The sequence below is a fragment of the Pholcus phalangioides genome, unplaced genomic scaffold, assembly GCF_987345545.1.
Source record: "Pholcus phalangioides strain wild (caught in Gottingen) unplaced genomic scaffold, Ppha-v1.0 ptg000031l_1, whole genome shotgun sequence".
NCBI classification, from domain to species: Eukaryota; Metazoa; Arthropoda; class Arachnida; order Araneae; family Pholcidae; genus Pholcus; species Pholcus phalangioides.
Window position 1 is genome coordinate 5,221,717 of NW_028301621.1, and position 26,193 is coordinate 5,247,909.

A 26,193-nucleotide genomic window follows, 5' to 3' on the forward strand; every position below is an offset into this window, starting at 1 on the left:
AAAAATTCACACATATTCAAAAATTATATATATATATATATATAGTTTATTCTTCACAAGAACGATGACTTGTAGGTCGCAGATCAATCTGCGACTTTTTCGGGAGACTGCCTCGTCGACGCATAGGCATCACCGGTGTCTGCGCAATGTTGTTGCAGGGTCGAAGTGCTGATGTACTATGATATACTCCAAGCGGTATTTGAGGTTGAGATGGATTAGCCACTTCATATGTACATGGGGATCTCTGGGATAAGACGATGTAAGGCCCATCTCTTCGAGGCATAAACTTCTTCCTCTTGCATTTTACAGCGTTGCTTAATGGGTGTTGGTTGACCCATACTCGATCACCGGGATTGTATTCTTCTATTTGAATCTTCCATTTTAGATAAAATGGTTCAAAAACTTTCTTAAAGAGATATGAGGATACACACATACCTGGAAAACGTTTCCGAGATGAACATGAGTCAATCGGGTACGAGTGACGATGATGATTGGTGCTAAAATTCCGCTCGGAACGCGGCTGTTTTATGCTAGCGCATGCGTGTGTATCTGAGGTCAACCTTTTTCTAGTCGCGAGCACTGCCTGTACCCATCATCAAATGAAGAGCACCCTTACGCCAAGTTTGGCATATGTATGCTTGGAATCAGGATAATTTCAATCCCTAAATGCAATTTGTAAAAGGCAAAAAAAAAAAAATTGCAACGTTGATTAATGTGCTCGCGAACACGAAATCGGACACGAGCATCGAGCACTCTGGGTGCTTCAGGGAGCACCGTCGTGCTCGCGAGCAACGGGTTGAAGATGTCTGATCTATATCAACGGACAGTGTTATCCGAAATTTTTTTCATGACGAGTAATTTCACATCTCTCCCAAATTTTGAAGGGTATTTTTCAAAAATTGGGGTAATTTTTTAGCTGTGAAAAATTATTTTAAATTGGAATTGGAAAACCGTGAAAATCATATGAAATACCACAGCATTCGTGGCCTATATAAAATTCATGATACATAAATGAAAACATACCACAAAACTTTCAAACTTTGAAAAATATTTAATCAAAACACTTATATTAAATACTACCTGTTAGGGTACGTCCATAGTGCACCGCATCCCGCTTTATTGATTTATTGCTTAAACCGCGGCAGTTGTAGAAGGCGAGATGACCTCGCGCGATTCTAGCCGGTGGTGGTTATAGTGCACCGCTCGCGGGAGCGTCTGCTTGCATGAGCAGTTGGCATCATAGAGCTATCACGTGGGGATCTATTGTGTTTTTGTTGACAACAAAAAATATGTACATGAAATGAATAGGACTCGCCTTGAAGTTGCAATAGGTTTAGTATAATCGCTAATTATAGTTAATTAATTAATTGATGATAAATCAGCGATTTCGCTTTTAGTGCCACAACAAATTTTCGATTAGAAAAACGAGAATTAATCGTTACAAAATTCCGTTTGATTTAGTTTTATCGTTAATTAGTTTATATTAATGATAAAACTAAATCATGATCGATAATTAACTAATCAACTAATAACGATAAAACTAAACTGGCCGATAATTAGTTAATTAACGGCAAAATCCGTTGGATTTCGTTTTATCGTTAATTAGTTAATCAACTTAATTAGTTAATTAATGAATTAACGCTAAAACGAAATCCAACGGTATTTTGATTAATTAACGATTTCGCTTATTATGTCATAACTAATTAACGATTTCGCTTATTATGTCATAACTAATTAACGATTTCGCTTATTATGTCATAACTAATTAACGATTTCGCTTATTATGTCATAACTAATTAACGATTTCGCTTATTATGTCATAACTAATTAACGATTTCGCTTATTATGTCATAACTAATTAACGATTAGTATTAGCAGCAATTATCCGTCACAAAAACTCCGTTGGATTCAGTATAATCGTTAATTAACCTTAATTAATGATTAATCACCGATATCACTTTTATTATGTCATATCTAGTTAACGATTAGTATTGACAATAATTAATTCTCACAAAAACTCCAATAGGATTCACTACAATTGTTAATTTTCCTTAATGACTTGATGATTAACGATTTTGCTCTTATTATGTCATAATTAATCAACGATTAGTCAATCAACTCCGTCGATTTACTATTCCACTATAAAACGAACACTTAAAGGAAAGTATCCGTTTTAAAGTGCAAGCGGTGAGCCGGTCAAGCGAGAAAAAGAAATAACAATTCATTCCGGTTAAAGCGGGTAAAAGCAGTTTCAGCCGGTAAAAGCAGGTAGGAGGGCGCACTATGGCCGCCCCAATGAGTTTTCACGATCTATTTTCAGCCGCGATAAAGCGAGTAGCGAGAAGCGGTTCACTATGGACGTACCCTAACCCGCGGCTTCGCTCGCGTGAATTTGGTCATCTGAAAATTTGTCTGCAATGATTTCCCCCATATAACATTTGCACCACGTTCGGGGTTAAATTTTCAGAAATCCCGTCGTAGTGATCCTCTGTATTATAAGATATAATACTCACCAAATTTCATATATTTATAGTTTCTGCTACTTGAACTTAACGATGATTTCGCCACTTCGCCACGTAACCTTAAAAACCCTCCCCCCCCCCTCCCCACATATGACTCCCTTAGATATTAAATTTTGAAATATCCCTTTTTTAGTGTGCCTCTACATTACAAACTGAAACTACTGACCAAATTTCATAATTATAGCTGTAGCGGTTTCGGCTCAGCATGATTTCGCTATATAACCTTTGAACCCTCTTATGATTTCCTCGGGGATCGAATTTAAAAAATCCCCTTCTTAGTTTGTTTTTACGTCATCACACAAGTAAAACTACTGACCAAATTTCATGACTATAGCTTCAGTGGTTTTTGTTCAGCATGATTTCTACACACACACACACGTTACTTCAAACCCCCCTTTTGACACCCCCCCCCCCTCCCTTCCCTAGAGGCCGAAATTCGAAAAACCCCTTTTTTGCTTTTTTTTGCGTCATGAAATAACATTTCTGAACAAATTTCATGATTGTAGCTTTGGTGGTTTTAGCTCGGGATGATTTCAATATGTTACCTTTGAACCCCCTTTTGACCCCCCTTAGAGGTCGAATTAAAAAAAAAAAAAACCCTTCTTAGTGAGTCTTTACGTCATGAAACACAACTATTGACCAAATTTGATATTTATAGCTTCAGTGGTTCCTGCTCGGTGATGATGAATCAGTCAGTCAGGGCTTGTTATGTAGATTGATTTGATACAAATATATAAAAAAATATGAGATATCAAGAGCCAACTTAATCACACGTATACACAGAATGTATATATTTTTATATACTCGTTGCATTTTTTCAACAATTTTTCTTTTGTTTCCACATCTTAACAGTCAAAATCCATATCACAGTAAGCGCCTTCATCAGTGACAATGAAAGGAGGACCTTCGCTTGATAATCTTATTAGAGTGCCGCACCACCCCCCACCCAATTTGAGCCCTCTTTTTTGAGTTTATATTATTTAATGTCGCAAAACCATGTTCACATAATTCTGTTGAAAGAGGCAAAGTTAAGGCAATTACGCTCAACTTTCTATATTCTGAGTACATAAAAGGCATGTTATCACCACCTTTTCTGCACCCACTGATATATTTGCAAAGTTCTGTCACTTTCATTTCTTCATATTTATTTTATATTTATGTAATAGTTCTTTTACAAATTGTTAATAAATGAAATAGAATTTACTACCTCCGGGGGTAAGCTAACACAATTGACACGTTTAAAAAGGAATACGATAAACATGTTGGGGTAAATCGAGAAGCTCGATCCATACTTAGAATAAGACAACCATAAGTATTCTTTATGGGCATTGTATTATATTTCAACATGTATATATATTGTTTGTAATTGCATTTTTAATTTGGTTGCTGTATTTTTGAAATATATGACATCCATATTTTTGTTATGGACATCTTTTCCTCAGCCACCTCGTTAGGCATTTTGCCTGTTGTGGCATTGTATTTGTATTGTATTGTAACCATTCTTCCCTGTAAGTGGCGCTTCTTTAGGAAAATATATATTTTCATCTTTATACACGGTATTCTCATTCCCTTTAAAATAGAGACAAATTAAAATGTCCATTTCTTCATCAGAACTTGGGTTGCAATTCGTTTTTGAACAGTTATACACAATATCATTTTTTTTATCATTGGATTCGAAAGTTTTTGCACACGTCATGTCATTCATAGGATTCAAAACTGCGTCAAAGTCTCAATGAAAATGTTTTCACTGTACTTTCTTCAAACCTGCTGTCCAAGTTTACAACCAGGTGGTCTAAAAATTTTTTTTTTTTCTTTCATGGAATTTTGATCTAAATTGAACATGTTTAATTTTTATTTGTCTGTAATACTCATTTCCTTTTTCTAATTGTGAAGTGAAGTCTTTCAAACATATTCCAGGATTGTTATGAAATTTTTCTATTTGTAATTTCGTTAATTTCAACCTCTCAATAAGAGTTGAAAAACTGAGATTATCTGCTTAAAAAGCAACAGATAGTTTGTTGTCAAGTCCAAAACATCTTTTAAGAAACAAGTGCTTGCAACAAAGTTGAACTCAGATACTGCCTCTAAAATGCTGGAGGATTTAGTGTCAGCCCTCTTTTTTAAAAATAAGGGTAGGTAACGAGCATTATAAAGGGATCAGAGCTAAGTTACGAATACGCCTGTATAATCAAGTTGCAGCTTCTACACGGCTAAACTCTGAACCCTTGGTATACTATTCACTTTATGTTTATTGTCTTGTATATATATTTTCAACAAAAAAAAAATCAATCTAAATTTTGAGGAATATTTTAAATCTCAAAGTCAATTTTCAGGAGTATTTTCATCCCCTAAGAAAATTTCGAGGGGTGAAATAAGCATCTAGAAACGCTGTCAACGAATATACAGCAAACCCTCTCTTTTGCAGTCGACGGCGGGAAGAAAAATTCGTCCGCAAAAGAGGGGTGACCGTTAAAAACGGGTTTGAAATGCATATTTTTATTATGCAACGGGAAATCATTATTAACAATTAACTCAATATTTCAAAAATCTAGATTTTTTAAATATTGAGTTCGCTTAGAGATATACGAAACCCAGGAGATTAAATAGGAAGTAATTAGCCCCGGACCTACTTTTGCGTTGGGATATCCATGCAATAACATTGACTTTAACTTTTTATTTACATCTTCTCAAGCATGAAAATTAATGTCTCCGCGTATTATCTTTTAATATTCAACTGCATAAATTCATATAGTTTAGGATGGTTTAAATTAATTATGGGCTCGTAAAGTACACCGAAGAAATTCCACAGCTTTAACTACGCATTTTTGGAAGCTGAAATAGGCAGATGGATAACTTGAAGTTCAAAAGGGGGGGGGGGGGAATCGAAATACTTAGCGCCCTTAAAAAGGAAAAAAATATATTCATTTCCACATTTCTTTAAATCTAGATTTGTTTTTTTCATGAGTCGCGCTGGAAGTCGCTATATTGGTTAACTTAGACACGGTTTGCATGTCCCTTAAAGAAAGAGGTAGGTATCACGTGATCCAAACAGCCTCATTGAAGAAAACCCGGAGAGCGCCGGGTATTATAGCTAGTATTTTATACACGTGATGCCTTGTGAAAAACTAATATGCAAAAGTACCTCCAGATTTTTTGATTTGATAATTAATGAGTTATGACTGTTTAAAAATTATACGTCACTTCATAATCCTGCCAAATTCATCGAACGTACACCAAACGTATAACTTGGCGTTTTTGAAACTGATAACCCCTTATAGAGAAATCGAGAAAAAAAATCAGTTTTTTTTCTCGTGTGTGTGTGAGCACTTTTCAAATTTTTACGTGCTAGTTATTAACATTTTCTCAGATTGCAGTTTTCTAGTTAATCCGTGAGATTGATAAAAAAAAAATACTGCCCCAACAAATCTGCAATTTTCCAGAAATGTTAACCGTGCTATGTGTTAGTAAAATGAACTTTTCACACACAGATTTAGAAATTAACCCATGGAAAGTATTTTTACTTCCAGTATGTATATATATATATATATATATATATAAAGTTTGAAAAAATTTATAAATTAAAAAAAAATATATATATATATAAATAAATTAAATAAAAATAAATAAATAAAATAAAAATAAATAAATAAAATAAAATAAAAATAAATAAATAAAATAAAATAAAAATAAATAAATAAAATAAAATAAAAATAAATAAAAATTAAAAAAAAATAAAAATAAATAAAAATAAAATAAAAGTAAAATAAAATAAAATTAAATTAAATTTTTTTCAAACTTTAAAAATTCACAAAATTCTAACGAATGATCAGATATCGAAGTTCGAGGCTCATTTTACAAACACATGTATAAATATTGTCTACAAAATTTTAGAATTTTTTGTGCCGTAGTTTTTTTTCATCTTAAAAAAGGATGAGCATAAAAACTTCAATTTGAGAAAAAGCTTTCAAATTGTTTTATTTTTATTTTTGAAAAAACAAATCGAAACGCGAAATTTTTTGCATTTGATTTTCACAATTAAGAAATATATTTTCAAGTCGTGTTGGAAAAATCGAAGGAATCTAACACTTCTTGAATGAAAGAAGTATCCCTTTATTAAAGTATCAATTTTGAGATGACTTTTTTTTCCAATTTGAATTCAGAATTTTTCGAAGATTAAATTCATCTAGCTTATTGTGTGAATCAGGTTAATCACAGCTACTAATTGTCAGGATGATGTATAACAAATACCGTTCTAAATTTATACCGCATCTCATTTATGTTATGAAACAATATTTGAAAAGAACAAAGAGTAAAGAGATGGCTTTCAGTTTGAAAATGGGGAGCTGGGAAGGGGGAATGATTTTTCGGAAAAAAATTAAGAAACGAAATATAAGAACATCTCAAAGAGGCGACAAAATTAGTAGGGTCTGGGGCGGAGAGAGCCTAAAGTCCGTCTCTGCTAAGAGGTGCCCTAGGGCAACCGCCCCCTTTACATCCCAGATGAAAAATCATCTAAAAAAATGATCGAGTTTTACGCGAATCCTGCAGGCTGGGATAAATTTCGATGTCGTTGAAAAATCTTTCCTGTAAAAATGTGAAGTATATTGGAGTATATAACATATCAGCGTGATAAGTATCAGTTGCAGTCGCAAGGAAATTTGAAAATCTTTGTTGCTACATGTACAAATTGGTACGAAAATGTGACTCGATGAAAAAATCTGAAACCACTAATTATATTGAATATTCGAATGAATAAAATAATTAGTTTGATTAAAAGTTTCTGACTGAATCGTTGTTATCATTTTACTGTTCCCACTGGTCACCTTCGTCAAGCCACTATTTTTACCTCCTTCATTAAAGCTTTTTACGCATAACAGTTTCGATGAAATTTTAAAATAACTAAAAAAATATTGCCCTGTTTTTTATTAACCGACATCCGATCTAATTCGAAGACAGGAGGGGGGAAGATCACGCAGTAAACACTGTGCACTGTATGCATCTCCTCTGCGAAGCTTTCATTAAACTGTGAAGGAGAGCTAATTACCACATTTCGGCAGAAAAGTCTTTATTTGGTTAAAAGAATTTCCAAATATAGATCTCATTTCGCTAACACTTTACAAATCTGGCGATAAATTTACCAATATAGTGGACGAAGCTAACACGTAATTACCCGTAAGCTGCACGTAATAACAAGGTTATAATCTGGAGAGGAAAAAGCGCCAATCGTGAAAGAAGGCCGAACTTGGCTTCTAACGGAATTAAATATTTCAGTTCATTTTCAAGAAGTGACAACCCACTGCTGGTGGAGAAATTTAATTTCGTTGGGTGGTTAGCGCGTTAGAAAAATGGCACATCACAAAAATTCAAAACGTTATAACTAACTCCCTTAATATTCGTTCGATCCCAAAACGGAAAAAAAATTGTATTAGTTTTTCACAAGGAATCACGAGAGTAATTATTGGGCGGTCAATAGTTACCACCATGTATATATGCATATATTGAGTATATTTTCTTTGGGCCGCCCCCCCCCCTTCCTGGAAACAGTTGAGATGATGGGCCTGGGATACACATTCGCGTTTCTGGCAAAACTTGGGTAACAAAATAAGTTATCCAACCAACTGATAAAAAAGTGGAAAATTGCAAACTATTGCTTCTAACATAAAGGGAACCATATCTTTCCCAGGTTATAAAATCATTCAAACTGGACATTACTGGTGCGAAAGGAAGAGATTTCTGCAAACATGAAATTGGGGAAGTTTACGTGTTCCGACAGTATCGGAAAACTCAAGTTATAAAGCATTGGATCATGGCTATATATGAACAAGTTAATGTCTTTGATCACTGATATCATGCATCAAGGCATAACGATGTCTCTGGTACGTTTTTACACTGAATCTCACTCAAGGCTTCCATCGTCGCTATCGAAAAGGTAACATGTGATGAAACGCTGTTGATAGCAGGGCCGTCTTAAGAGCATCATGGGCCCCCGGACCAAGTGATTTTTCTGAGGTCCTCTACCTAGCAAATTCTCGAAAAATTCAACTGCTTCTCCTTTTTCGGAGGCCCCTCTCTTCTCTTGAGGCCCCATCCATGGGCCCACCAGGGCACCCCATGCGTTAAGACAACACTGGGTTGTATCATAGTTAGTTTGCATTTGGATAGCTTTTTTTTAGTACGACACCACAATGTTTCGATAGATCAGCATAAGGAGGTACCATCAGTGGCGTAGCCAGGGGGGGAGCAGAGGGAGTGATTGCTCCCCCAATCGAAATTTTGCCTACATTGGCGCCTATTTTTCTAAATGACTTTCGATCTTTAAAAAAAAAACTTGAAAAATATTGACTTTTTCATTTTCTACCTTCTTTGACTAAAATGATGAGTAAGGGGAAAAAAATCTACATTTATATTTGCGCTTCTTGCAGTTTCACAGTGATTGGGTTTGTACTAATCCTTAAGAAAAGAATGAAAAAAAAGAAAGTTGAGGTTTTCATTACCATTTTTGACAATCGCTCTCAAGCTCTTCATCTGGAAGCATGTTCAGATCAACCTCTGTTCCCCCACCTTTATCAAAGGGCAGAATCTTGCCCGCTTCTAGCTGTAACTTTTTTCTCTTGCTATTGGTAGTTCTCGGTAGAGCTCCTAGAAATACCTTTCGTAGCTATGAGGATATGGAGTTCACGAAAGCTCATTCTGTTCTGAAGGGCCACCAAGAGCATTGACTAAGGCGCCTTTTGAATAAATTAGGAACGGGAACCTATTGTGGACAGACCACTGAATCTATGAAGTAATGGCTAGGATTCAATCTCCAAGATGTATCGCCTTTCCTTTGGGTGTCTTAAGTAGAGCTTGAGCTCCTAGAAATACTAGTTTATGTATGGGTGACTTAGCTAGATTCATAGTGCCTAGAAATGCCACGTTATCTGCTGGTGCTTTGGCAAGAGCTACTAGCTTGTGTATAGGACAGTGTCAAAGACTAGGAAAAGGTGGAAAACTGCTATGAGCTTTTGAACCCTAAAAAGCCCAAGATTTTGGGGCCGAAAAAGGGGGTTCTGGAAGAGTTTTTCTTAAAGGTGGGTAAATAAAAACTTATAATCTTGGGTCAATAGCGCTCTGATATGTAGAGAATGGGAGAGGAAATTATAGTCTTCTATATTTGTACGACAATATATTGTACTATATTATACGGTGATAGTGCATAGTTTTACGTTAAAATGTGACTTTTTCAGAAACATAGTCTTTTTTCATAGTGTAGTGTCTCTTTTCTATGAATCATTGTTTGTTTCATCATTATGCATATGCAGCAGTGTGCCGAATCGGAGAAATTATTCCCTGGAAAAAGTTATGGGGCCGGTGTGTTTGTTAACTCATGACACGTATATCTTCCCTCCAATTAATCCAGTGTTTCATAAACTTTTGGCACCCGTGCCCCCCCCCCGGCCTCGTCATCATTTATCCGTGACTGCCCAGAATAGCCTGATGCAGAGGGTTCTCGAACTTTTTCCACCCGAGGTGCCCCTTTCCACTATTCAATGGTTATCCGCGAGCTCCGCCAGCTTCCTGGAGCTGTTTAACAAAACATATTTTCGAAGAACCTTTGTCAGTGTCACCGCTCCGTGGCGCCTCTGATAAAAATTGGAGGCGCACCAGGGCCCGCGGAGCACAGTTTGAGAATCCCTGGCCAAATGTAAAAAAACCCCACTACTAAGTACTTGAACTTGAACTACCAGACAGATACCCACGTTAATATTCCTTACGGAACCTCTAACGTAAAGAGTATCTGTTGGAAAAGTAGCAACACCTTCCCCAGCCCATCAAATCCATCCACCCTACCCGATCAAACATGAGAACACTTTTTCAAAGTACATGGGGGGGGGGGGACTTAAAATATATATAGTAATTTACAAAATAATGTGAAAATTAAACATTTGTGGAAGCACAATGCACGTCACAGTTCAGTATGTATGAAAAGGGTGGGGGAAAACATCAGTTATATATAATATATATCAGTTATATATAATATATATCAGTTATATATAATATATATCAGTTATATATAATATATATCAGTTATATATAATATATATCAGTTATATAACACTGGAAAACACAGAACAATGAAAAATAAACATCTGTGGTAAGCACAATGCAGGTCACAGTCCGAGAGAAAAAAAAAACGGGGAACAACAGAAATGCAAATATGAAGAACACGGAAATGTAAATATGAAGAACACGAAAATGCAAATATGAAGAACACGAAAATGCAAATATGAAGAACACGAAAATGCAAATATGAAGAACACGAAAATGCAAATATGAAGAACACGAAAATGCAAATATGATAAGCACAATGCACGTCACAGTCCGTTCAAGTACATATGTATATGAGGAATAGAAAATAAACATCAGTTGAATCACTATGGGAAACACAAAAAACAGTAAAAATTAAACATCTGTGGTAAGCACAATGCACGTCACAGTCCGAGAGAAGGAAAAAAATGTGAACACATTTTTACAATTTCAGCGTAGTCATTAGATTTGGAGTGTCAATGCTGATCTGGCCATCGATCTAGTCACCATGGTGAAGACAGGGATGTCTTCACCACTCTCATCAGATTCAAAGAGATCTTCTTCATTTTTGTCAGTACTGAATAAGCATGCATCAATACACCAACGCGTTGAGACGTCCCTCAAAAAAGGGTGGCGATGAGCCACGAGCACACACACTTTGAGAATCCGATAATATATTTCTGAAATAATATAAATGCACTATATATACTCATCGCTTTTTAAAGCAGAATTCCGGGCGTTATTTGTTTCTTTATTTTCCACAACAACACATAGGTGGTCTACGCAGGGCTGTCTTACGAGCATCAAAGGGACTTTTCTAAGGCCCTCTACCTGTTCAGAAATTCCTGCCTAGCAGTTCACTCTCCAAAAATTTTAACTGGATCTCATCTTCATAAAGTCCCTTTCGCACTTGAGGCGCCTGGAATTGCCCATGTATTACAAGAAAAGTTTAAAAGTAACTGAAAATACATACATAATAGTATTTCAGAAAAACAGAAAGTGTCCACGAAACGTTCAGTCTACTCTTAAAAAATTATCTAGTGTTTTTTTCAATTAGCGCTTATCCGAGGGCTTACGATACTTTCTAATATGAACTATGGCGTCTTGAGGTTTGCCAGCACTTACCCGAAGGCTCTCTGGTCAAATTACGAGGGGAAAACTCCAAGAACTTGTTAGTTCAGAGGGTTCTTAAACTGTGCGTCACCAACCTTTGCCGGGGGTACCACGGAGCATCCTGAAGATTTTTCAAAGAGATTCTTTAAATTGCTCTGGGGAGCCGCGGTCAAACATTGATTAAAGTAACGGGGCACAGCGGATGAAAAAAGTTTGAGAACCCCTGCGCTAGTCTGTACCCATTCATCACTCATATATTTTCATTCTTCTCTGATTTGTTATAAAACATCGTATGAATTTATTTCACAAGAAATACATATACTATGCACAATGCATTTTTAAGTTTTTCAACTTCGAGCAGAACTCCCCTTTAAATAGTATCTCCACAGGAAGTAGGTAGATAATAAAATATAAAAAATATTTCAATCGATTTATACACCTGCAACTTTTACTTTGATTCAGAAGATGAGCAGTGGCATTACAAATACGACTCAGAGATACTTTAATAGATTACTGATACATACGACAATTTCTGGCACACACTAATTCGCTTGAAGCAGTGGTTCCTAAACCTTTTTGGATTCAGGCCACCCTCTACTTGTGTATCTACAATCAAGTAATATATGATAACCACTGCGATCGTGTGGGCATCATGATAGATTCATCCCAGTTTGAACCCCACTAGTAGCACAGTGGCAGTTGACTGAAGCGAGTCTTTTTTTCTTTTTTTTTTTCAATTTCTAGGTACGAATGCGCTAACCGATCTTTCGTTTCGAAAGCCTTCCCGCAGAAAGCAGGCAGGCTTTCACCGTGGTATTTGCATAACACGAAACTTCAGGCATCTGCCACTTTACTTCTAATATGGAAGACAGGTGGCAAAACCATGCATAACTATGGCATCATATATACGTTATGATCACGTACATTGGCGTACGCAAAGGGGGGGGGGGTTTCTGCATACGCCTATGGTCACGCATAATATAAGAAAGAACTTTCCGGCATGCATTAATTTGTTAGAAATTCCATAAGACAAATGTCTTGGAAGTACATGCACAATTGAGTAGAAGTAGTGCACATGTGATACGTGCTTACGATAAGTGTGTTACATGATAAAAGCGATATTAATGGAAGTATACTCTGTACTGTCATATCTCGGAATAATTTTAGAGAAAGAGAAAATAATTTTTTTCCTTTTTATTTTATATTCTCCTATCATTTTTTATATTTTAATCTAAATTTTTTTCCAACTACCTGTTAGGGTGACTTCCCAGTTGTTTTTGGTGTTTGCATTTGTATAAATACACAAAACACAAAATGGAATTTACATTTTTTTTAAATTAATTAAAAAATTAAAATACATCAATCAGTTGAAAGGTAATTAATTTAATTTGAAAAATAACATCCACTGAAAACAAAATAAATCTGATTTTTTTTTTAAATTGGGAAATTTAAAGTTCTTTCCACTAATGCGTAATTTTAAGTTTGCGCCTTAAGCACGAACAAAAAATGGCGCCTTCCACAATTTCGCTCCCCCACGGACCAAAACCTGGCTACACCACTGGGTACCATCATCAGATATTTCGAAACCACCACCAACGCCATAACTTTTCTGCCAGTCCAGTTTTGTGGCAGGCCCAATAACGAAACCCCAAAGCATCAATGAAGCTTCATGGACATGGCCGAATGCTTGGTGAAGATTTCGTTTTCCATCACCTGCTAGAATTGAACTACCATTTAACCGTTGCACTTATTCACCTACTAGAATCAGACGGAGCTATCAATTTTGTTTTATTTCAAAATTTCGCCAATGTCTATGAAGCTGCATCAATGGTGCTGTAAATTCACGGGCACGGTGTTGACAGAAAATGAAACTGGCATCTCTAAAGTATTCCTCAATTTCTGGAATAAAAAGTGTTCACAGTGACGTACAACCACATCGAGAGAAGCCTTCTGACGTATAGGTACATATCTACATTTCTGATTCCAACATGGGGGGGGACTTTGAAGATGGATAAACGAAGTATTATCAATGATTCGGTCATACCCATGAAAAAAAAGGAGGAAAACATTCAAATCTGCAAGCTATCTACTATTGTGTTTACAACAGTGCCCATTACTTTTTTTTTTTGGGGGGGGGGGGAAACTTAAATTTCGAGGAGGAAACAAAGTGATAAAACAATAGACTTACGTATATTATTCCATGAATGCCAATTTCTAACATTTCCATTGCCCCCACTCGCTACGGCTTTGGTGCACTGCATTCTTATATTCGATGTCAACACGCGTTCTCTTAACACTGTCAAAACGAATAAACACGCAATTTCATTAGTATAAATTTCCTCTTTCTGTCCCCGCAATGTCAAGTTTCAATGATTCCAGGTTCACGTACATAACCAGGAAGAAGTTGAACTTACCTGGACAAGTTAATGTCTACACCCACAAAAATATTCATGTGAAAATTAATTGTTATTCGGATATATTATTTATAAATAATATTTAATCATCATAATTTTCTGAAAATGAAAAATCAATTCGACTTTTTTCAGAAAGCATTCAATCATTCAAGCAGGTAACTCAAAAGCATTCAATACATTTTGATTATATTTTTTTTTATTACGGTTATGCTTAAGAAGCACGTTTTAGATGACGTTGCAAATTACAGCCATACTTTGAAACTGAGATTTCAATTTGAGTGTTTCAAGTGTTCTTGTAAATTTCGAGGAGGTTACATTTTTTTTTAAACAAATCTTTATATTATGTGAGACAAATCTTTATATGTTTCGTTTTCAGATTCTGATATGACGCCGACCAAATCAAGATGCGCAGCAACGATAAGAAGTCCTCAGATAATTAAAAGACAACGTCGTCAGCGAACTCATTTCAGCAGTCATCAGCTCCAAGAGTTGGAGGCAACTTTCTCGCGAAATCGCTATCCGGACATGTCGACCAGGGAGGAGATCGCCCTGTGGACCAATCTCACGGAGACTCGAGTCAGAGTACGTATGCTACTACGACTTCTAAATTGAATTCAGAAGTCTAAATTGATTGACTTAAACTGGTGGCAAGCGGAAGCTTCATATCAAGCCCACGATCTAGAGTGTAATTGAACTTTTATTTTCTAACCTTGTTATAGTTTTGAAATTTTAATTTTAAATGGTGGTTACAACTATTTGAGTAACTCTATGTATAGTGTCTGATGCGCGAAGTTTTCTCCGTGTGGCTCAAAATAGTGGGGGTCGGAAGTATACTAAAAGAACTAATCTTGACTTGTCGGGACATGGATGATTCAGTACCCGAATCAAGTTTTATTTATTTCCCAAGTTTCCATACCTAAAGCAGCAATATACCTGTTTTTGGGATATACTCATTCATATTTTCTACGAAAAGGCAAATAAACAAATCGAAATATTTATGAACAATGTAAAAAAATCTAGTAATTTACCGTTTGTAATTCATACATAAATACAAATATATAAATCATTTTATTTATTCTTTTGCTGGAATCACTTGGATTGCATTGGTGATTTTCTGTTGTTTCTTGGTTTTCCTGGTTTATCTCGAATTTTTATGAAGTCTCTCTGCATATGAATTTCTCTTTCATAGTTTGAATGGTTCCACATGCCATTGTTTAAGCAAGAAACATCCCAAGTTCAAACCAAAAACTTCCAGTTTCGCCACTTTCGGAATCAATTCCTCCTCGATTCCACTAATTTCGAAAATTCTTTAATCTATTAATTTTTTAACAACCATGAAATTGATAACGTCATTATTAATTCCATATACATTATTTCTTCAGTGCCGTCATACAAGTTTATTTTACTGCTAATGTATCACAAAGAGATTGCAATTCCGGTATTCATTACACGTTCCACGTTTGATGGAAACATTGAATTTGACATCAGCAACGCCGAGTTTGTTTCCAACTAGCGAGACGTAGTGGGCCCTACATAGCACCAGACAATTAATTCTCAAGGGTACGCCCATCCTTACAGAGATTTAAAAAAAATCAATTTTTTGTTCAGTAAAGTGCTCTTGTAGCGAAACAAACATGGATACTGGAATACCCGTGGATATGAATTCTCTTTCTCTCAAAAAAAGCATTTTTTAGAAAATATTTTCTCGGTGTTTTTGCTACCTCTTTCAATGTTTTTGCTACCTCTTTCAATGTTTTTTGCTCTCAATTCTTCTTTAAATGTTTTATTCTTTTTTTGTATTGTTTTTTCTCCATGCAAAGATTCTCAAAAAGTGGAAACATGACGTGCGTCTACAGCCTGTGGTAGATCTAATGCCCCTTTCACACGGAGCGGATGCGGACGCGGGTCCGCATACCCTTTCAAACGAGCGCTGAAGATGCGGACGAATCGCCCGCATCTTTAGTTCGAAATTCGTGCATAAAAACTGTGTTTTCACAATTTTTGTAATTATTTTTCTCCTTCACCCCTGATTCAGTGCCCATAGGCAGCCTAGAGGCATTCTTTGGTGGTTTTTATCAATGAGCCTAAAGATGCCTCCATTCCGATCCTCACAAGTAGTCGATGGGAGAAAATATCTTAAAATATTTTCAAAAAATTTTGAAAAAAAATCTGTCTTTTCGGAAAAATATGAAAGAAAATTCCAAAAACATCCAATGTTCGAAAAATCCAATCCAAAAATATCCAAAACATTCGATGTTCCAAAAAAAAAAAAAAATTCAGCAAATATCAAAGAATTTGCAAGTATAAAAAAAGGAAGGGTTGGGACTTTCAAAATGTCTGTGCTTAGAAATATTCACATCACAATTCTGTCTTAGGCCGGGAATACACTATAAAAGTTTTGTAAAAGCTCTTTGATAAAACGTGAAAAATTCAACCATTAAAATCACCGGTTGCATTTGCTTGAATGCAACCGATGCGCCTATTGGTTGAATTTTTCAACTTTTATAAAAGATCTTTTACAAAACTTTATAGTATAATCCCGGCCTCAAGTACGGATTACACTATAAAAATTTTATAATAATTCTTTTAAAACTAATAAATAAACTAATAAATTTATCGGTTGCACTTGCAATTTATTAGTTGCTTTTTTCAAGTTTTATAAAATAACTTTCATAAACCTTTTGGAGTGAAATCCCATCCTTAGATTAGTCACTTCTGAAATATAAAATTTCATTTTTTTAAGTTTATAGACTAAATATTGAGTAAAATATACTTGTAGTTATCGGGGAACCACCAAAAATATTCAAGTGCAAGGGTCTTCAAACGTCTTAATCCGGCCCTGAGTGAACACCGTACGTGGATAACACTGTTTAATAAAAGTGTTTTTTTTAAAGTTTAAAGAAATTAACAGCTAAAAAGTTTAAAAAAATAACAAATATTTAAAATAATATTTCAGATATTTATATTTTTAAATAAATTTAAAAATTTAAAAAGAAAAAAATTAAAATTTTTAAATTAAATTTAAAAGTTATTAAAGTATGTAGTCAATTAAATATTCGTAATGAACAGAACGGCTTATAGTTTTGGTCCCGTCAGTGGCCGTTGTTGGCAGGTTTTATTGTATAAAATTGTGAAATATGGCAGTTAAAGTTGCTATATCTCAATCTCAGAAGGAAACGAAGGGATACACGTATGTAGGTACATTATATTAATGAGCAGGGACCATCATATGGTGTTTTTAAGGGTATTTATGGCAAATAATTAAAAAAATTCCGTGAAAAATCACCTTCAAAAAGTATCCAAAGATGCGGACGAATTCGCTCCGCATCCGCATCGTCTGAATAGCTCCGAATAAACCTATTGTCAAAACTTCTATGTGCGGATGCGGAGCCCGCACTTTGGTTTTGACACATGCGGACGACGTCCGGACCCGCATGAACATTTCATAGGTGCGGAGATTTTTCGGCTCGTCTGAAAGGCGCAGTATATTCCAATTGTTAAAACTTCTTCCGGACCCGCATCCGCTCCGTGTGAAAGGGCCCTAAGTGCGGGCTCCGCATCCGCACATAGAAGTTTTGACAATAGGTTTATTCGGAGCTATTCAGACGATGCGGATGCGGAGCGAATTCGTCCGCATGTTTGGATACTTTTTGAAGGTGATTTTTCACGGAATTTTTTTAATTATTTGCCATAAATACCCTTAAAAACACCATATGATGGTCCCTGCTCATTAATATAATGTACCTACATACGTGTATCCCTTCGTTTCCTTCTGAGATTGAGATATAGCAACTTTAACAGCCTTTTGTCCATATTTCACAATTTTATACAATAAAACCTGTCAACAACGGCCACTGACGGGACCAAAATTATAAGCCGTTCTGTTCATTACGAATATTTAATTGACTAAATACTTTAATAACTTTTAAATTTAATTTAAAAATTTTAATTTTTTTTCTTTTTAAATTTTAAAATTATTTAAAAAATTATAAATATTTGAAATATTATTTTAAATATTTATTATTTTTTTAAATTTTTAATCTTTTAATTTTTTCAAACTTAAAAAAAAATTCTTTTATTAAACAGTGTTATCCACGTACGGTGTTCACTCAGGGCCGGATTAAGACGTTTGAAGACCCTAGCACTTGAATATTTTTGGTAGTTCCCCCCATACCTACAAGTATATTTTACTCAATATTCAGTCTATAAACTTAAAAAATGAAATTTTATATTTCAGAAATGACTAATCTAAGGATGGGATTTCACTATAAAAGGTTTATGAAAGTTATTTTATAAAACTTGAAAAAAGCAACTAATAAATTTATTAGTTGCTTTTTTTTAAATAATTGTTATAAAATTTTTATAGTGTAATCCGGCCGGGATTATACTATAAAGTTTTATAAAAGAACTTTTATGAAAGTTGAAAAATTCAACCAATAGGCGCATCGGTTGATAATATTGGTTGAATTTTTCACGTTTTATCAAAGAGCTTTTACAAAACTTTTATAGTGTAATACCAGCCTTAGGCAGGGATTACACTATAAAACTTGAAAAATGTAACGAATGTAATGTTACATTCGAGCGAACTTAACTGATCGGCCTATCGGTTGCATTTTTCAAGTTTTATAAACCAACTTTTATAAAACTTTTATACTGTAATCCCGGCCTAAGACAGAATTGTGATGTGAATATTTCTAAGCACAGACATTTTGAACGTTCCCACCCCTCCCCTTTTTTTCTACTTGCAAATTCTTTGATATCTACTGAATTTTTTTTTAAGGAACATATTAGTTTTGGATGTTTTTGGATTGGATTTTTCGAACATTGGATGTTTTTGGAATTTTTCTTTCATATTTTTCCGGAAAGACGGATTTTTTTTTTCAAAATGTTTTGAAAATATTTGAAGACATTTTCTCCCATCGACTACTTGTGAGGATCGGAATGAAGACATCTTTATTCCCATATTCTATGTGGCTCTAGATTAAACCACCAAAGAATACCTCTAGGCTGCATATGGGCACTGAATCAGGGGTGAAGGAGAAAAACAGTTACAAAAATTGCGAAAAAATAGTTTTTATGCACGAATTTCAACCTAAACACCCGCATCTTCAGTGCTCGTGTGAAAGGGTATGCGGACCCGCTTCCGCACCCGCGTCCGCATCCGCTCCGTGTGAAAGGGGCCTAAGACGCCTTCATATACGGAAGTGTATTAAGGAGTTCTAGGTAGACCCAAACCAGCAATCAATCAAAAAGCAGCATTTTATGACGTCAGTAAATAGGGAGTGGAGAAGGTTTTTTCCTCTCATCTTCACTATAGAGCTTGATCGCAGGATATGATCTTGGTTGTTTGGCACGATTGTTGATTGACGCCAACATACTTGGCGACGTTTAATGATAGATGTGCTTAATTTAGAGGTGTTTTATAACCGCAATTAGTACAGTGGTTAGAGAGTAAGACCGGCGTTACACTATAAAAGTTTGATAAATTTTCTTTTATAAAACTTGGCAAAGATCTTCTATAAATTTTGTATTCAATTTTTTTTTTTTTTTTTATTTTATAAAGGAAATGGACCACATCACACTATATAAAAGATTTATATGAAATTGTTTTTGCAAAATTTTTTGTCTGTTTGTCAGTCTTCGTTAGGCTGGTATTACACTATAAAACTTTGATAAAAATTCTTTCATAAAACTTGAAAAATGTATCCAATAAACACATCTGTTACATTCGAGCGAGCTTAATTCGATCCGCCTATTGGTTGCATTTTTGAAGTTTTATAAACGAACTTTTATCAAACTTTTATAGTGTAATCCCGGCCTTAGTCTTGTGCTGTTGCTGGTAGTAGTTATGGATGAAGAAATGTTTTTACCATTTGCTATAGGAAATTTATCATTTGCAACCTCTGTAATGGCCTCGGTTTTAAAAAGCATGAAACTTATGTGGATGATTGTATTGGATGGAGTAATTTGCGGGTGAAGCTAATTATTTTGATGCATTACATCTTTAGCTAGGAACGCAACTTAATGAATAATGAATATGTCAGTTTATGAAGAAGTTGAGGAATACAACGCTCAGGCCGAACACATACTGGGGATGTGAGCGGAGAGGTACGAAATAGCGGCGAAAACAAATGTACTGTTTTGTTCTGCGCCTCACATACTCGGGCAGCGAGACGAGGAGGAGAAAGAGGCGGCTCAAGAGGTACGCGACTCTTTCAAGCCGGTTTGTTTTCATCGCGAGGTAAAATCAGACGCTATTTGGGGATTGGTCAGTTTTCTCCCCTTTTTTTTTGTCCTCACTCTCTTGGAAAAAAAAGAGAACTTCTGAGGGGGGATCATCATCATCACCACCCATTTGGTTTGGAGGGGGTGTTTCGGATGTTTTTCCACTTTTGGCGCTCTCTCTTCTTTTCAATTCCCATTTTTTGTGCTTAACCCAATCTATCCTAATTTAAAAGTTTGACGATTGTTGTGGTGGTATTTTACGCATTAATTCCCCCCGTCATTTTTTTAGACGTGAATATTTTTCAAAATTTTACTGGGACTAACGAGATAAATATTTCTCAAATTTCCGCCCATCCCATTGCGCTTTTTGCATGGAGAACTGCACTATGTGCAAGAGAACTTCCTTCTGACGAACGGACAGTGCTGCAACTAGGGGGTGGGGTTGGTCTGGTTTCCTGGGCGTAGTATCGGGAGGGGCGCAAATTCCATCCTTCAAATTTCATCTTTCCAATTGTCTCTGAATAGCTTTTAATAAGAAATGTACTGCCGTACTGCCATGGGACGTAGGCACCAAAACATGGCGGGGGGGGGCTATTTCAACCCCCCCCCCAATAAATTTTGTGTTGGGGGGCTGAGAACCCCCTTCCCCAATTAATGAATAAATAAAGCGGGGCACTGCATCCTTCTACATACGGGCTCGAGGCTCGTCACGGGACGACTGGAAACTTTCAGCCCTCTCAATGTTTTTCATGCCCACGCCTTTGCCCTGGGCTGCAAAATGTAAAGGGTGGCAAATTTCTGTCGGAAACTGGAAAACCACTATAAAATCATAAGTTATATACCACTATACATCATTATGCAGTCGCTGGGGCGGAAAAAACCTGTCCTCCCCACAAACACATCAAAAATCTTTTAGAAAGAAAACTTTATCTATGTACTGTCTACACCAGCGGTTCTCAACCAGTGCTCCACATGCACTGGTTGAGGGTGCTCCACGTTCACTCAATTAAAGTAAAGTGAATCAGTAAATTTTATGACCAAATGAAAAAAAAAAACCGTGGCGTACGGGGCTCCGTCGTAGAAATCATATACTAAAAAGGGCTCCGTGACGCAGAAAAAAGGTTGAGAATTGCTGGTCGACATTAATTTTCTACTCAATACTGAACATGTTCTTAGAATTTCAACGAAAATTTGTAGAGATTTTTCCAGGAACGTCATTTCAACGTTTTCCAGGGAAGGGGGCAGGCAAAGAACATGAACTCAATTTATGTATATCTACTCTATAATATAAAATCACAAACTCGAAAAGGGCCTGTTTCTAAGCAACCGAAATTAGTGACGATTTTATGTTACGGAAGTGAGTGACGTTTTTTGAGTGATGGAAATCGGTTACGATTTTAGGTCAAGTATTCATTTAACTCTAGCATATTCGGGACCCATTTGACCCATCGGGACCAAGTTACGTGCATGTACTGAGAGGCTCCCATATCCTACAGCAGGGCCCCTAGACTGGAATAGATGGGCGAGCCCCCAAACCAGCTTTTCGGGGGCCCTCTGTGGTTAATTTATAGTGTGAGAAATCAAAAAGTGATAAGAATCGTTCCGGCCCCTGTCAGCCCTGCCCTTGTGGGGGAAGGGGGGGGGGGGTCATGCTGAGAGGTATGTATATGTATCATATACATATAACACCAGTGCTCCCAACACACAGGGTCGGGGTACCCGGGGGGATTGCACATATACCTTAATGGGGAAGTTAAAAGGTTTGATTTCCAGGGCCCTTGATGGATCTCGTTGTTTTCTTGCTGCTTTAACATTGAAAAATTTGCGATAGCGGAAGCTCAAGCTATATCCAGTCTGGGGACCCCATAAAATTTGCGAATTCGGTCACGGGTAATTGAGGGGGGGGGGAACCTGGAATTTATTCGTTGGTAAAATGAATACAAATGAACATTTGCCGTGGCACTCACAGGGGGGATGTATGACAAGCTCCGAGGGGACCGTTTCATTTTGGGGGGCCCTGGATGAATGTCATTCTTTTCTGTTATTTAACGTTTTAGAATTTGCAACAACGAAAGCACAAGATAAAGCCAATCTGGGGGGCCTCACTAAAAATATGCGAATTGGTGTCCCAGGTAATTGGTTGGGGACCCTGGATTTTATTCGTTGGTAAAATGAATACAAATGGAAATTTTCATGGCGATCGCACCGGGGATGACCGACAAGCTTCCAAGTCGGGGGGCCCCATGTTTACAGGTTCTCCTTTGGGGGCCCTGGATGAATCTCATTCTTTTCTGTTGTTTAACATTGTACAATTTGCAACAGCGGAAGCCCGAGATAAATCCAGAATTCAGTCTGCGTCCCCCACTAAAAATCTGAGTATTGGATCCCTGCTGCTGAATGGGGGCCCTGGATTTCATTCGTTGTAAAATTGATAAAAATTTAAAATTTTCGTGGCCCCTCACCGGGGAGATGTCCGACAAGTCTCCAGGTCGGGGCCCCATGGAAATGTTGCCAGGTTTCATTTCAGGGTGTCCCTTGATGAATCTCATTGATTTTTGTTGTTTAACAATGTAAAATTTGCAACACCTCGGTGGTAGCCCGAGATAAATCCAGTCTGGGCCCCACTCAAATTCAGCGAATTGGAGTCTGGGGACCCCCATGGGCAAGTTTTCTGGGGGTACTGGATGAATCACATTTGTTTTTTGTTGTTTTCTTATTATAAAATTCGCTTCTTCAGTAAGCTGGTGCTTTCACATGTCCCTTTCCATAGTACGCTGATGAAGTGGGACGAAATAAACAAGATATGTTGTGATGAGAAAAGGGGGGGGGGAGGGGGTTGAGCCCCCTAGTATATATATATATATATTTGTATGTATATATACCATTTTTAGTGTATTTTCAAAAGCCCCCCCCCCTCCCTCGAATGTCGGCCCCGTATTTGTCAACACGTTGATGGATTAGCAGGGGTTCTCAAACTGTGCGCGCCAACCTTTGTCAGGGGTGCAGTTTCGCAGTGGTCTTGACAAAGGTTTTTCAAAGAAATGCTTTTCTTACAACTGCTCTTCACGTAGACGTACGCAGAATTTTTTCGGGGGGTTGGGGTTCAGATTTGTTTTTCCTTCTGGGGGGGGGGGGTTACGTTTTTTCCGGCAAAATAACACTATAATCTTGGCTTAAGGGGGGGAGTGTTAGAACCCCAAATCCCCCTTTGCGTACGCCAATGGCTCTTCATAAGAGAAATGGGCGGCGCGGGTGGAAAATGTTTGAGATTGAGAACCCGTTTTTTAGGAAAACGGATAAACACCGTGATGATTGCTCATCGCTTACTAACATTGTCGAAACACTGTTTCTGTTTTTTTCTCTTTTATTTTATTGTACTGAATATCTGTTATTTCCGTGGATTTGAATTGGAATGTCGTGTGTTATGAAAGAGGCACAAGATTTTTTTCTGATGCAAATAATGAGCATCTCACACACAATACATATTTCTGTATTTCTTAAAAAATCGAAACCAGTTGATTGCAGCATCCGTGCGTTCATTGAAATTGGTTATGCACAGAACATGCCGGTTAAAAGCAGTGCCGTCGTAAGGCATGAGCCCACCAGGGCAAGGACCGTGGGACCTAAAGATAAAAAAGGCTTCACAAAAGTGAGATGTGGTTGAGATTTTCGGGAATTTGCCTGGTAGGGCCTCAGAAAAATCATTTGGCCCTTGGGGCCATGATGCTCTTAAGACGGCCCTGCATATAGGAGGAATCTGTAATTCTGGGATTTCATAAATAATGGATCCACACTGATAATTTGTGCTTAATGACCACGTATACATTTATCGCTAATAACAATTATTTTCATAATGATACGGTGGCCATAAAAAAATTACAGTTGCGTCATCGAGGTGTATGGATAACTTCTCGCTTCATCTCATTAACGGTGATATTTTGTTTAGAAAGTATCGAAATTATCTTCTGCGGATTATGGGCATATATTTTTATTCAGTGTCTAACTAATTCTGTTGTCTCTATCTTGATTGAAGTATAATTATTTAAATCTTTATGCAATAATATTATAATATAATAACATTATGCAATAATAATATTCGAAACAACGGTTTGATACAAGAAGTCATTAAAAACATATATCAGGACTTGTAGTCTTTTGAGGATTAATGGGTTTATTGCAGCGCTTCTCAACCTTTTTTGACCCACGGAGCCCTTTCCGGTATGTAATTTCTATGGCGGCGCCCCGGACGCCTATTTTTTACTTATTTATAAGTTTCTGACTTATTTTTATTATTCAAAAATATTAATAATTATTTTTTTCAAATTTACCGGTTTTTTTATTTATTTTCCTTGAGTGGCCACGGAGCCCCTGGGAGTTCACACGGGGCCCTAAGGGCTCTACGGAGCACTGGTTGAGAACCGCTGGTTTATTGGAATCCTCCAATATTGCCAAACTGATTGATTTGGCATGAACAGGCTGGTAGGGTTACTAGTTGGCGAGATGTCACTTTTCCCGCTCAAAGGCTTCTCTTCTTTACCCTTCAGAACGCCTGCGGTCATTTTCGCTCTCTCAGCCTCGTCAGTATGTGATGGGACATCGAGATCAGCATCGATGTATTTTCTCTTTTGAAATCGCTCTCTTTGTCGTCTCCCCAGTATGTGTTCGGCCTCAGAGTAAAAGTTTAGCGACTAAATTGCCCGTGTTTCATCATATTAATATTGCGTCTTGTAACGGTAAAATCCCAAAGACTCGGGTTGTACCAAAGCAAGTTGGTGAAAGTCCAAAAAACGCTTGTAAACGTTTTCATTTCGGATTTTTACCAAGTCAAAGTCCGTTTTAAATGAATCAGTTGAACGAACTTATTAGTTCCTGATGATTAGTTTATGAATAATAATTCATTAATTATAAACAAATAATGAATTAATAAACGAAATAACCACCATGATGAGTTTTGGATGCTATTTAAGAAATTGATGCTCATAATTAATTTACTCCTACCAGTTAACGCCCGTTTTAATTAATTTAACATCATTAATTCAACCATCTTGATTAATTAATAATTGTTTAATAATTATAATTACTAGTGTGAATGATACTTATTGATGAATTAATAGTAATAAGTATTTAAGTAAAACTTATTTCGTCATGAGATGGCGCGCGGGGGGGCCGAGCATGGGGGGCATTGCCCCCCAGCATCAAAGATGAAGTCAACTGATCTAATCCATATATGTATAGATGAATTGACACATCATGATCATCGTGCCCCCCAGACTTCCAAGTCAATCTTCGCCTATGATGCCGAGTGCGCTTTGCCCACTGATCCGCCTCTCCACGCATTGAGCGCATGATGACTCCGCACCCCTCTGGAAATGTCGGGACCCTAACTAATGGCCTTGAATACAAGTGAACCTAAACCTGGATGAAATGAGTAATTTTGTGGGAAGCGAAAAAAATCTAGTTGATCTATAGCAAAAGAAATGGAATTTCAAATTTATGGATTCATTATTTTTTATTTCGTGAAGGGTTCGTTTTTCGGATACGGAATTTTGTGAAGAACAGACCCCTAGTAAGTGTAAATTTTTGTGCGCCACATTTGGCTCGGAGCCCTGGGACAGTGCCCCGATTGCCTCAGCCTAGTTATAGATTCTTGCGGGGTTTTTTTCAACAATAAATATGATAGAAAACCAAGTTTTTTTTTTTAATCCAAGAAATACACACGGGAAAGAATCTTTTTTTCTCCCCAGAGAAGGGAGTGGCAAGTGAGAGGAGAAGGTAACATAGCAACAGGGCCGCAAATAGGGGGGAGCAGGCGGGACTGGTGTCCCGGGCGCTGAACCAGAAGGGGTTGCCGA

At 36.7% G+C, this 26,193-nt stretch overlaps 1 protein-coding gene across 1 annotated transcript in view; it reads left to right on the forward strand.

The window, feature by feature from the left end:
* The window catches only part of LOC149067027 (pituitary homeobox 3-like), a 51,934-nt gene that overhangs the window by 9,254 nt on the left and 16,487 nt on the right, over positions 1-26,193 (forward strand). The window contains exon 2 of the mRNA XM_089252796.1: positions 14,493-14,698. Coding sequence (XP_089108922.1) covers positions 14,493-14,698 — 206 coding nt within the window. The remainder of the gene's footprint in view (positions 1-14,492; positions 14,699-26,193) is intronic.